The sequence below is a fragment of the Apodemus sylvaticus genome, chromosome 2, assembly GCF_947179515.1.
Source record: "Apodemus sylvaticus chromosome 2, mApoSyl1.1, whole genome shotgun sequence".
Lineage (NCBI taxonomy): Eukaryota > Metazoa > Chordata > Mammalia > Rodentia > Muridae > Apodemus > Apodemus sylvaticus.
The window spans coordinates 148,172,184-148,185,367 of NC_067473.1; the positions used below are offsets into that span (position 1 = coordinate 148,172,184).

At 39.3% G+C, this 13,184-nt stretch overlaps 1 protein-coding gene across 1 annotated transcript; it reads left to right on the forward strand.

The window, feature by feature from the left end:
- The first annotated feature begins 10,599 nt into the window (after nt 1–10,599).
- LOC127678082 (olfactory receptor 49-like) lies at nt 10,600–11,583 on the forward strand. Its single transcript, XM_052172891.1, has one exon. It carries the CDS (start codon nt 10,600–10,602, stop codon nt 11,581–11,583), a length of 984 nt encoding a protein of 327 aa, XP_052028851.1.
- The last annotated feature ends 1,601 nt before the right edge of the window (nt 11,584–13,184 follow it).

Consider the following 13,184-nt stretch of genomic DNA (forward strand, 5'->3'; position numbering starts at 1 on the left):
AGATTCAATGCAATCCCCATCAAAATCCCAGCTCAATTCTTCATAGAGTTAGAAAGCAATTCTCAAATTCATTTGGAATAACAAAAAACCCAGGATATCTAAACTATTGTTAACAGTAAAAGAACTTTTGTGGGAATCAAATTATCCTGGACCTCAAGCAGTACTACAGAGCAACAGTGTTAAAAACTGCATATTAGTACAGTGACTGGCAGGTAGATCAATGGAATAGAAATGAAGACCCAGAAATGAACCCATACACCTATGGTCACTTGATCTTTGACAAAGGAGCTACAACCATACAGTGGAAAAAAGATAGCTTTTTCAACAAAGGGTGCTCTTTCAACTGGAGGTCAGCATGCAGAAAAATGCAAATCAATCCATTCGTATCTCTTTGCACTAAGTTAAAGTCCAAGGGGGTCAAGGACCTCCACATAAAACCAGACACATTGAAACTAATAGAAAAGAAACTGAGGAAAACCCTTGAGCACATAGGCACAGGGGAAAATTTCCTGAATAGAACACCAATAGCTTATGCTCTAAGATCAAGAATTAACAAATGGGACCTCATAAAATTACAAAGTTTCTGTAAGGCAAATGACACTGTCAAAAGGACAAAACAGCAATCAACAAATTGGGAAAAGATCTTTACCAACCCTACATCCGACAGAGGGCTTATATCCAAGATATACAAAGAACTCAAGAAGGTAGACTCCAGAGAGCCAAATAACCCTATTGAAAAATGGGGAACAGAGCTAAACAAAGAATTTTCACCTGAGGAATATTGAATGGCTGAGAAGCACCTAAAGAAGATTTCAACATCCTTAGTCATCAGGGAAATGTAAATCAAAACAACCCTGAGATTTCACCTCACACCAGTCAGAATGGCTAAGATCAAAAGCTCAGGAGAAAACAGGTGCTGGCAAGTATGTGGAGAAAGAGGAACACTCCTCCACTGCTGGTGGGAATGCAAGCTGGTACAACCACTCTGAAAATCAGTCTGGTGGTTCCTCAGAAAACTGGGTATGATACTACCGGAGGACCCTGTTAAACCACTTGTGGGCATACACCCAGAGGATTCTCCAGCATGTAATAAGGACACATGCTCCATTATGTTCATAGCAGCCCTATTTATAATAGCCAGAAGCTGTTAAGAACCCAGATGTCCCTCGATGGAGGAATGGATACAGAAAATGTGATATCTTTATACTATGGAATACTACTCAGCTATTAAAAACAACGAATTCATGAAATTCTTAGGCAAGTGGGTGGAATTGGAGAATGCCATTCTGAGTGAGGTAACCCAATCACAAAAGAACACACATGGTATGCACTCAGTGATAAGCAGATATTATCCCAGAAGCTTGGAATACCCAAGAAACAACTCACATATCAAATGATGCCTAAGAAGAAGTAAGGAGAGACCCCTGGTCTTGGAAAGGCTCATTGAAGCAGTGTAGGTGAGTACCAGGATAGGGAAGTAGGAAGGGGTTGATTGAGGAACAGGGGGAGGGAAGAGGGCTTATGGGACTTTTGGGGAAGGGGGGGTCCAGGAAAGGGGAAATCATTTGAAATGAAATAAAGAATATACTGAATTAAAAAATATTTTCTTATGTATATTCATTAACTAAATTATTATTTTGCATGTATAGATTATTTATATATAAAATTTTTGTTACAAATATTTTATATTGACTCTTCCTAAAAATATTTGATGTATCTTGCTTTTTCTATGGTAAATGAGGACTTCCTTAAAAACAAGAAATAAGCCCCATCTCCAAGCAGTGCCAAGGGCCAGCAGTGCAGCTGGTGGCCGGCCACAGGGAAGCACATTGCTTGGGTGAGTCTGTCTGACCCGGCAAAGTGGAAGATCCATCCAGAGGCCTCTGGTGGGAGCTTTCTGGTCACCATCTCTGGATTGGGAGCAACCTGGGCCACGCGTCCTGTCCCAAGCAGTGCAGAGGGCCAACGGTGCATCTGGAGGCTGCCTGCAGGGAGGCATCTTGCAAGGGTGAGTCCTGCATTGACAACAAGACCAACTAACACCAGTGAGATCTAGATGGCAAAAGGCAAACATAGGAACGTTACTAACATAAATCAAGGCAATATGGCAACATCTGAACCCAATTCTCCTTTAACAGCAAGTCCTAGATACCCCAACACACCAGAAAAGCAAGATTTGGATGTAAAATCACTGTTTGTGATGCTGTTATAAGAACACATGAAGGACATAAATAAATCTCTAAAAGAAATTCAGGAGAAAAATGATCAAAAACTAGAAGCCCTTACAAGGGAAACACAAAAATCACTTAAAGAAATTCAGGAGACTATGGGTCAAATAATAGTAGCCAAAAAGGAGGAAATGCAAAAATCACTTTAAAAAGTACAGGTGAAATTTGATCAACAGGCAGAAGTCATGAAAGAAGAAACACAAAAATCTCTCAAAGAATTACAGGAAACACAAACAAGCAAGTGAAGGAACTGAGCAAAAACATCCAGGATATAAAAACAGAAGTAGAAACAACTAAGAAATCTCAAAGGGAGACAGCTTTGGAGATAGAAAACCTTGGGAAGAAATCAGGGACCATAGATGCAAATATCAACAACAGAATACAAGAGATAGAAGAAAGAATCTCAGATGCTGAAGATACCATAGAAACCATGGACTCAATGGTCAAAGAAAATGGAAAATGCAAAAAGCTTGTAACCCAAAATATCCAGGAAATCCAGGACACATTGAGAAGGCCAAACCTAAGGATTATAGGCGTAGATGAGAGCGAAGATTTACAACTTAAAGGGCCATCAAATATCTTCAATAAAATTATGGAAGAAAACTTCCCTAATCTAAAGAGAGAGATGCCCATGAATATACAAGAAGCCTAGAGAACTCCAAGTAGACTGGACCAGAACAGAAATACATCCTGTCACATAATAATCAAAACCCAAAATGTACTAAACAACGAAAGAATATTAAAGGCAGTAAGAGAAAGAGGCCAAGTAACATATAAAGGAAGACCTATCAGAATTACACCAGACTTCTCACCAGAGACTATGAAAGTTAGAAGATCCTGGGCAGATCTCATGCAGACTCTAAGAGAACACAAATGCCAGCCAAAACTTCTATATCCAGCAAAACTCTCAATCACCAGAGATGGAGGAACCAAGATATTCTATGACAAAACCAAGTTCACCCAATATCTTACCACAAACCCAGCCCTACAAAGGATAATAGGAGGAAAACACCAATACAAGGAGGGAAACTTCACCCTGGAAAATGCAAGATAGTAACCTTCTTTTATCAAGCCCAAAAGAAGGTAACCAATCAAATAGATAACATCAAAAATGACAGGAAGTAATAATCACTATTCCTTAATATCTCTTAACATCAATGAGCTCCATTCCCCAATAAAAAGACATAGACTAACAGTCTGGATAAGTAAAGAGGATCCTACATTTTGCTGCATACAGGAAACACACCTCAGTGTCAAAGACAAACACTACCTTAGAGTAAAAGGCTGGAAGACAATTTTACAAGCAAATGGTCTCAGGAAACAAGCTGGAGTAGCCATTTTAATATCAGATAAAATTGACTTTCAACCCAAAGTCATCAAAAGAGACTCTGAGGGACACTTCTTGCTGGTCAAAGGAAAAATACAACAAAAACAACTCTCAATCCTGAACATCTATGCTCCAAATGCAAGGGCACCCTCTTTCGTAAAAGAAACTTTATTAAAGATCAAAGCACACATTGCACCTAACACAATAACTGTGGGTGACTTCAACACTGCACTTTCCTCAATGGATCGATCAGGAAAACAGAAACTAAACAGGGACACAATGAAACTAATTGAAGCTTTGGACCAATTAGATTTAACAGATATATATAGAACATTCTATCCTAAAGCAAAAGAATATACCTTTTTCTCAGCACCTCATGGTACCTTCTCCAAAATCGACCATATAATTGGTCACAAGACAGACCTCAACAAATATAAGAAGATTGAAATAATCCCATGCTTCCTATCAGATCACTATGGAGTAAAAGTGGTCTTCAATAGCAACAAAAACAACAGAAAGCCCACATACACATGGAAACTGCATAATAACTCTATTCAATGATACCTTGGTCAAGGAAGAAATAAAGAAAGAAATCAAAGACTTTTTAGAATTTAATGAAAATGAAGACACAACATACCCAAATCTATGGGACACAATGAAAGCAGTGTTAAGAGGAAAACTCATAGCCCTGAGTGCCTCCAAAAAGAAAATGGAGAGAGCATACACGGGCAGCTTAATGACACACCTGAAAGCCCTGAAGCAAAAAGAAGCGAATTCACCCAGGAGGAGTAGATGGCAGGAAATCATCAAACTCAGAGCTGAAATCAATCAAGTAGAAACTAAGAGAACCATACAAAGAATCAACAAAACCAGGAGCTGGTTCTTTGAGAAAATCAACAAAATAGATAAACCCTTAGCCAGACTAACCAAAGGGCACATGGATAGTATCCAAATTAACAAAATTAGAAATGAAAAGGGAGATATAAAAACAGAAACTGAGGAAATTCAAAAAATCATCAGATCTTACTACCACAGCTGGAGAATCTGGAGGAAATGGACAATTTCCTAGACAGATACCAAACACCAAAATTAAATCAGGATCAAATAGATCATCTAAACAGTTCCATAACCCCTAAAGAAATAAAAGGGGTCATAGAAAGTCTCCCAACCAAAAAAAGCACGGGACCAGATGGCTTCAGTGCAGAATTCTATCAGACCTTCAAAGAAGACCTATCACCAATACTCTTCAAACTGTTCCACAAAATAGAAACGGAAGGAACACTACCCAACTCGTTCTATGAAGCCACAGTTACACTGATACCAAAACCACACAAAGATCCAACAAAAAAAAAGAACTTCAGGCCAATTTCCCTTATGAATATTGATGCAAAAATACTCAATAAAATTCTTGCCAACCGATTCCAAGAACACATCAAAATGATCATCCACCACAATCAAGTGAGCTTCATCCCAGGGATGCAGGGATGGTTCAATATAAGGAAATCCATAAATGCTATCCACTACATAAACAAACTCAAAGAAAAAAACCATATGATCATTTCATTAGATTCTGAAAAGGCATTTGACAAAATTCAGCATCCTTTCATACTAAAAGTCTTGGAAAGAATAGGAATTCAAGGCCCATACCTATACATAATTAAAGCAATATGCAGCAAACCAATAGCCAACATCAAACTAAATGGAGAGAAACTTGAAGCAATCCCACTAAAATCAGGGACTAGACAAGGCTGCCCTCTCTCTCCATATCTTTTCAATATAGTACTTGAAGTCCTGGCTAGAGCAATTAGACAACATAAGGAGGTCAAAGGTATACAAATTGGAAAGGAAGAAGTAAAATTATCATTTTTTGCAGATGACATGATAGTATACTTAAGTGACCCAAAAAACTCCACCAAAGAACTCCTACAGCTGATAGTCAACTTCAGCAAAGTGGCAGGTCATAAAATCAACTCAAGCAAATCAGTTGCCTTCCTATACTCAAAGGATAAGCAGGCTGAGAAAGAAGTTAGGGAAATGAGACCCTTCACAATAGCCACAAACAATATAAAGTACCTTGGTGTGACTCTAACCAAACAAGTGAAAGATCTTTACGACAATAACTTCAGGTCTCTGAAGAAGGAAATCGAAGACCTCAGAAAATGGAAAAATCTGCCATGCTCGTGGATTGGCAGGATTAATATAGTTAAAATGGCCATCTTGCCAAAAGCAATATACAGATTCAATGCAATCCCAATCAAAATCCCAACTCAGTTCTTCACAGAGTTGGAAAAAACAATTCTTAAATTTATCTGCAATAACAAAAAATCCAGGATAGCTAAAACTATTCTCAACAGTAAAAGAACTTCTGGGGGTATTAGTATCCCAGACCTCAAGCAATACTACAGAGCAATAGTGTTAAAAGCTGCATGGTACTGGCACAGGGACAGGCAAGTGGACTAATGGAATAGAACTAAAGATCCAGAAATGAATCCAGATACCTATGGTCACTTAATCTTCAACAAAGGAGCTGAAAACATTCAATGGAAAAAAGATAGCCTTTTCAACAAATGGTGCTGGCTCAACTGGAGGTCAGCATGCAGGAGAATGCGAATTGATCCATTCTTATCTCCTTGTACTAAGCTCAACTCCAAGTGGATCAAGGACCTCCACATAAAACCAGATTCACTGAAACTAATAGAAAAGAAACTGGGGAAAGCCCTTGAGGACATAGGCACAAGGGAAAAGTTCCTGAACAGAACACCAATAGCTTATGCTTTAAGATCAAGAATTGACAAATGGGATCTCATAAAATTACAAAGTTTCTGTAAGGGAAAGGACACTGTCAAAAGGACAAAACAGCAACCAACTAATTGGGAAAAGATCTTCACCAACCCTACATCAGATAGAGGGCTAATATCCAATATGTATGCAATCCCTTAGGAAGAACAATATCAACTAATTGGACCACCCAGAGCTCCCAAGGACTAAACCAGCCATCAAAGAGTATACGTGGAGGGATCCATGACTCAAGATACTTATGTAGCAGAGGATGGCCTTATCTGACATCATTGGGAGGGGAGGCCCTCGGTCCTGTGGAAGCTTGATGCCCCAGTGTAGGGGAATGCTACAGATGTGAATCAGGAGTGGTTGAGTAGGTGGTATATCACCATAACAGAGGCAAAGTTGAGGGGGAGGAGGGGAGATGGGATGGTGGGTTTCTGGAGAGGTAACAGAAAAGGTGGATATCATTTGAAATGTAAATGAAAATGACTTTAAAAATCCAAAATACCCAATATTATACAATTTGGAAATTTATGAAACTTGGGATATTATATGTACTCCACTTTAAATTATTTTCATGAAGATATGTGGGAGCTCATATTATATATTTGTACACAGTGAAAGGGCAAACATTGCACTTACTAATTATTATGTATTATCAGAAATAATAATTCCTTATATAAGCTCACTATTATTATCATTAATCAAGTGATATTCCATTCACAGCTCTGTTGAATTACCCCAATCATGAAGGATTCTAGAGTGACACAGGCCTCTCAGGGCTTTGTTCCACCATTTAATTATACTTAGTGTCCCTAGGTGCCATACACTGGACCTGGTAGACCCTGACTAGTATCAAGAGACAGTCCAGCACTAAACACATGTTGGAGTGAAGTCATGTCTGCTCCTGGTGGTGTAGCCTCCTTCTCAGTCTGGGAACATGCATGCTTTGGTGGTGGTGGTGGTAAGAGTGAGAAATTCAGTGCCTTGGAAATCATTTAAAAGAAATAGTATCAATGTTGAAGATACCTATGTATGCTTGCTGGATTGAGTGAAGAGTCTCCTGCCTTCAACCCTGACTATACTATGTTCCTAGCAGTGGAGTTTCTTGCAGATGCTGGCATTTCAAGGTAAAAGGATGGGGTGTGAGGACCTGGAGACTCACCAATGCTTTTTTTTTTTTTTTTTTGGAATTCCAGATGAATTCACTAGCCAATTCTCAGAGAACAGTGAGGGAATGTCTGTATTTGTTTTTCCACAGTTACCACTTAAGATTTCCACCAAGATAAGCTTAGTTTAATGCAGTTCTTAGGCTGTTAGTTGATTGGAGAAGAATAACTGATAGATGTTGAATTTACCTCTGGACAAATCATGAACATTTAGATTGGATGTGTTGATTTACACATTTCAGCTGCCAAGACCAATGTGCCGACTTTTTTTTTCTTAGAATGAAAAGAGCAGAGGGCCGAGTTCTGGTTGCTGTGAGCTGCTCTTGGCAAGGGCATGGTCTCAGTGTGAATGGAGCATCATGCTATTTGTTTGCTGTAAATGGCAGCGGGGCTTTCCTTCAGTCTGGTTTCACTTTATGTGTGATAAGAGAGAGCTTTTGTTTGTTCTAAGTCAGACAGCTAAGTCTGAGACCATAGATGGATGCTAGTTGACCAGAGTGACAGAGGGTCACATACAGACTTTGTCCATTTACAGGGAAAGAGTATTTAACTACAGATGTGCGTGTAGTAGCAGAGGTTGATTGTGGGTACCCCTCTCATCACTATTTTTTGAGCTACAGTATCTTCCTGCATGTGTAGCTCTTCGGTTCAGTTAGACTGGCTAGCCTAACCGGTGGGCTCCTGGGACCCGCCTGTCTTTGCCCTGTCTGATGCTGGAGTTACAGTTGTTCTTCACCACTCCTGGTGTTTTACATGGTTCCGAGAGTCTTAATTTTCACTGTCCGTCTGGGGCTCTAGATTAAAGCAGGCAGACGTGAGCCTTTAACCATCCAGCTAGAGTTAATTGTGTGGGTTTTCTAATATAATCCACTTGTAGTACAAAACTGGGAATTTTTTTCTAATAATAATATGGCCAAACATGTAAACAAATGCTAAGGTGTCAATGGCTGGGAGCCTCCCGGCCTTGGGAAGGTAGTTGTGGAGGTAAGGAGTAGGACTCTGGTGATGATGGCTTTGAAGTCTGAGGGTCTCAGGGCTTTCTAACTGTACTAAAATGCTGATGATAACTTCTAAAATGTCCTAGAAACTTTCTTGCTCTTTCTGAGGGCGGAAAGACTGCTGGCTTAGGTGATTAACACCTGTAGCCTAACAGCAGAGGATTAAGCAATGTGGTCTTTGTTCTATCTCAGCAGGAACTGCTGGGCTCTAACTTTCAGCTTGCTTAGTCAGAAGTCTTTGCAGGGAGAAAAATAGGACACTTAAAGAAGTGGTTATGAGTTTATTACTAAGTTGTAAAAGGTTCCCTATGAAAGCTATCTAAGAGGGAAAAGTAGAAAGATCTTAAGGGGGGAAAAGGGGGAAGGGAAAAGTTCTTCTAATTGGGGAAAGGTAAAAAGTGAGAGAAATGGGAGATAGAAAGGAGGAGAAAAAAGGTGCGCATGAGAGAAAAGAGAAAGAAAAATAGTAGTATAGTAGTAGTAGTAGTGCCCTTTCGCTTTTGTCTTTGATACTTACATATCGTTCAGAATGCATCATCACATGTTACAAGTTCACACAAAAATCAAATCATAAATTGAAATAGAAGTTTACAACAGAGAATGTTTACGTGCATATCCATTAGGAGTAATTATCTAGACAGTACCATCTATCACATGTCTTCTCTACAGGTTTGTGGAAAGTTTAAACCATAACTAAGTTATAAGTGAAGTTTTGTATAGATAAACCCAGTCAATATTTTATCTTCTGTCCTAGCACCTATAATAAATTGTTAGTTCCCTTTTTATGACCTTTGGTTAATTGTTTTACAATCTCTTGGAATGTGCTCTGAGTAGGAGAAAGTCTGGTTGCCATCTAAGAGCAATTAACTTTTGACACTTGGGAGAGTGGCAGAGTTCTCATTGCAGTTTGACTATAGAAAAGGACCTAGTAGCAGTCCCATTATAAAAGCTTAATAATCATAAATATAATTTTGAGAATTCTTATAGGATCATCATTAAAACTAAAGTCATCTATTTGTTTATATAGCATCACTATAAGACAGTACATCTTTGTGTATCTGCAGAGATCTGTTCCAAAGGGGTGTGCTATTACCTATTGACTACTATAAATGTATAATAATAACAGGAAAAGCATATAAATAGCAGGAATCTTTCCTAAAATTAGTGCCCCACAGCCTTGTTGAATGGGGGCTCACCTGTCGCATATTATAATAATCCGAAGCAGGCATTTCAAGATGATCATCTGCTAGTATATTAACTTGTCCCATTATGGCTCCTGACACTAAGGTATGATGAAGGAATATGTTTTGTGGGATGAATGGCTTCTGACTTAAAATCCTTTGAAAATTTGTTATTTTATGTGTATTGAGTATATTGCTTGCATGTGTGTATGCATACAACCTGAATGCCTGATGCCCTCAGAGGTCAGAAGAGAACACTGGATCCCCTGGAACTGGAGTTACTGATGCTGAGTTACCAGGTACATTCTGAGCACTGACCCCAGGTCCTCCGCATGAATAACTAATGCCCATAATTGCAGAGCCAGCTCTCTAGTGACTGTGACTGAAATCTTGGTTTGTCTGGCTTGTTTTGTTTTCTTCTATTTTGTTGGTGAGAATTAAACCCATAATGTAACATGTGTTAGATAGGTTCACCACCCCTGAGCTACATCCCTAGATTCAGGTTGACTTTCAAGTTGCAGGTTTTCCTTTGCAATATTTATCTGGACCTGTGTTCCATGAATATGCCTTTGCTAGAAATATGTACCATGACTAAATAGATAAAAGGTTATAACCTGGATTTAAGTTGACAGTGCACCATATGGGAAAATGACCAACATTGGTGAGTGACTTTCTCACTAATGAGCGTGTGTGGCACATGTAGTTCTTCTACAGTTAGCATTTTAGGACACAGGCAATATCAAGGCAGTCACAGTAGTAGTCAGTTAATTTTCCCTAACAATGGGCAAAGTGACACATTGGATGAGCTGTTTACCAAGTCTGATTGCCTTCCCATATCATTTACAGTTTTAGGAACACACAGTTCTCCACCTTCAGTCATGGTTCTGCCATGCCCCTCAGTGACAGACTGAGGAGATGGAATTGCTGACAGCAGAGGAAACCAGGAATGGGACAGCCGTCTGGGAGTTTATCCTCGAGGGGTTCCCCGTGCCCGAGCACCTGAGGATCCTCTTCTTCCTAGTGCACTTGCTGGCCTACTTAGCTTCTGTCATGGGCAACCTGCTCATAATTGCCATCACCTGTGAGGACCATCGATTACACACGCCCATGTACTTCTTCCTCAGCTCGTTCTCCTTTGTGGAGTGTTGTTTTATAACTACTGTTATCCCCAAGATGCTCACCATCTTTCTGTCAGGGAGGCAAACAATTTCCTTTGTGGCCTGCTTCACACAGGCATTTGTCTTTTTTTTCCTGGGGGCAACTGTTTTTTTCCTTATGGCTGTGTTGTGCCTGGACCGGTATCTGGCCATCTGCAAACCTCTACATTATCCAACCATCATGAGCCCAAGGATGTGCTTCTGTCTCGTTACTGTCTGTTTAGTTTTGGGAATCCTCTTCATGGCTGGTCCACTTGTGATGCTTTCCCATTCATTTTACTGTGGCCCCAACGTTATTCCTCACTTTTTCTGTGATTTTGGACCACTGGCTAACCTCTCCTGTTCAGAAACCAGGACTATTGAAATGCTGTTTTTTAACCTTGCTTTAATTGTGCTTTTTACTACCTTCATGGTAGCCATCTTTGCATACAGCAATATAGTGGTCACCATAGTGCGTCTCCCCTCAGCCAGGGAGCGGCAGAGAGCTTTTTCTACCTGTTCCTCTCATCTCATCGTCCTCTCTCTGATGTATGGCAGCTGTGTATTTATATACATGAAGCCAAAGCAAACAAGCAGGCTGGACACCAACAGAGAGGCTGCTCTTGTGAACACGGTAGTGACACCCATTCTGAACCCTGTTATCTACACCCTGAGGAACAAGCAGGTCCACCAGGCTGTGAGGGATGCACTGTCCAGGGTTCAATTCTACAGATATCAGAGGAGCAATGTACTCTCCTTTTGATTTAGTCTAACACCATTTTCATTTTCATTTAAGTGTTCTATATAAATTGTCATGTACGTTACTTCATCAAATTCTCCTTGTTCATTATACAACAATGACTGATGTATCCAGTAATTCCATCTGAAGGCATCAATAATCTTGTGATAATAAATCTTTCTATATCTGCTTTGATGTCAATTAAGACCAAAGCCTCAGATATATTATATACATGTTACCGTATCAACAAAGTGTCTCCAATTATCCATGCATTTATTTGATGTGTGTTTTAGGTCTGATTTCACATATTCTGTTGTAGTGATAGAGGAATAAAGAGGGACTGGGCATAGAGATAGAGTTGGGAATGGAAAATTAAATAAATGTGTACCAAGAATTTAAAATTTATTTGATGACAGGTTTGTGTGATCATTATACCAAAATTTGAATGACCTATAAACAATAAATGTCATGATATTGAGAATAATTTGCTTTACACCACTTACTACAATTGTTTCCCATGATGAATATTTGCATATAAACAGACATCATTATATATCTAGTTTTCAGTAAGTTGTGAAGCATTGAAATAAAAAGACCCCATTGCATTCATTTGTATACCAGGCTGAAATCAGTCTGAATTATTTAAACTAAAGGACCAACACAAGTCTCAGGAATTATGGATCATTAAGCAGAGTAGAGTTGTATGTTGGTTACCATGCTGGTGAAATGTAAATAATTCAGGAGAGATTACCTCAGTAGTGAAAGAAATCTAACTATAAAGTTAGAAGATAATAATGCTTCTTGAGATGAATTTGTGGATGAGGTCAGGCATCCATCCTAGTACAAAGAAAAGACGAATCTATTGATCAATCATGGGTCATAAGGCAAGCTGAGTGGAGAGCAAGACAGCAAAACACTCGGGTCCTGGTTAGTTTTGTTGGTAAGTTGACTCTCAGTTGGTGAATGGCCCCCATCAGATGTCCTGTGGGCATGTCTGTGGGGCATTTTCTTCATTGTTTTATTTTTTTTTAAAACTGATGTGGGTGTGTCTAGCACACGTGTGCCCTGCTATTCTCTTCCTAGGACAGATGGACCTGGGCTGTGTGGGAAAGGCAGCTGACTATGACCATAGGAAAAAGCCAGGAAGCTTCTGCCATTTGTACTTGAAGCTCCTGCCTTTGGTTCCTTCCTTGGCTTCCTTAAATTAACTCTTTTCCTCCCCAAATCACTTTTGGACTTGGTGTTTATTGAAATAACAATAAGCTAAGCATGGCACCCTTATATTACAGAAAGGACAAACTGAAATAAACATTGTGACCACAGAGGTAAATCCAACTTGATCATAATGACAAAGTGTAAGTAGATTAAGACTTTTTTTTTTTTAAATTAAGAGAGGCTCTTACTATATTAGTTGATTATGGCATAAAATTTAAGAACATAGACACAGTCTTAAGTTCATATCTGCATAATTTTAAAAGAAAATATAAGCTAATCATATGAAGTAATAGCACCCCAAGCAGACTGGTAAAAACATGACCCAATCAGAAAGACACAGGAGTGATACCTGTGTGTGTGTGTGTGTTTGTGTGTACCAAATGGTAGATTTAAAGCACAGGGAAAACTGG

Coding starts and splice junctions, on each gene's coding strand:
- LOC127678082 (XM_052172891.1), top strand. CDS start 10,600: ATGGAATTGCTGACAGCAGAGGAAACCAGGAATGGGACAGCCGTCTGG.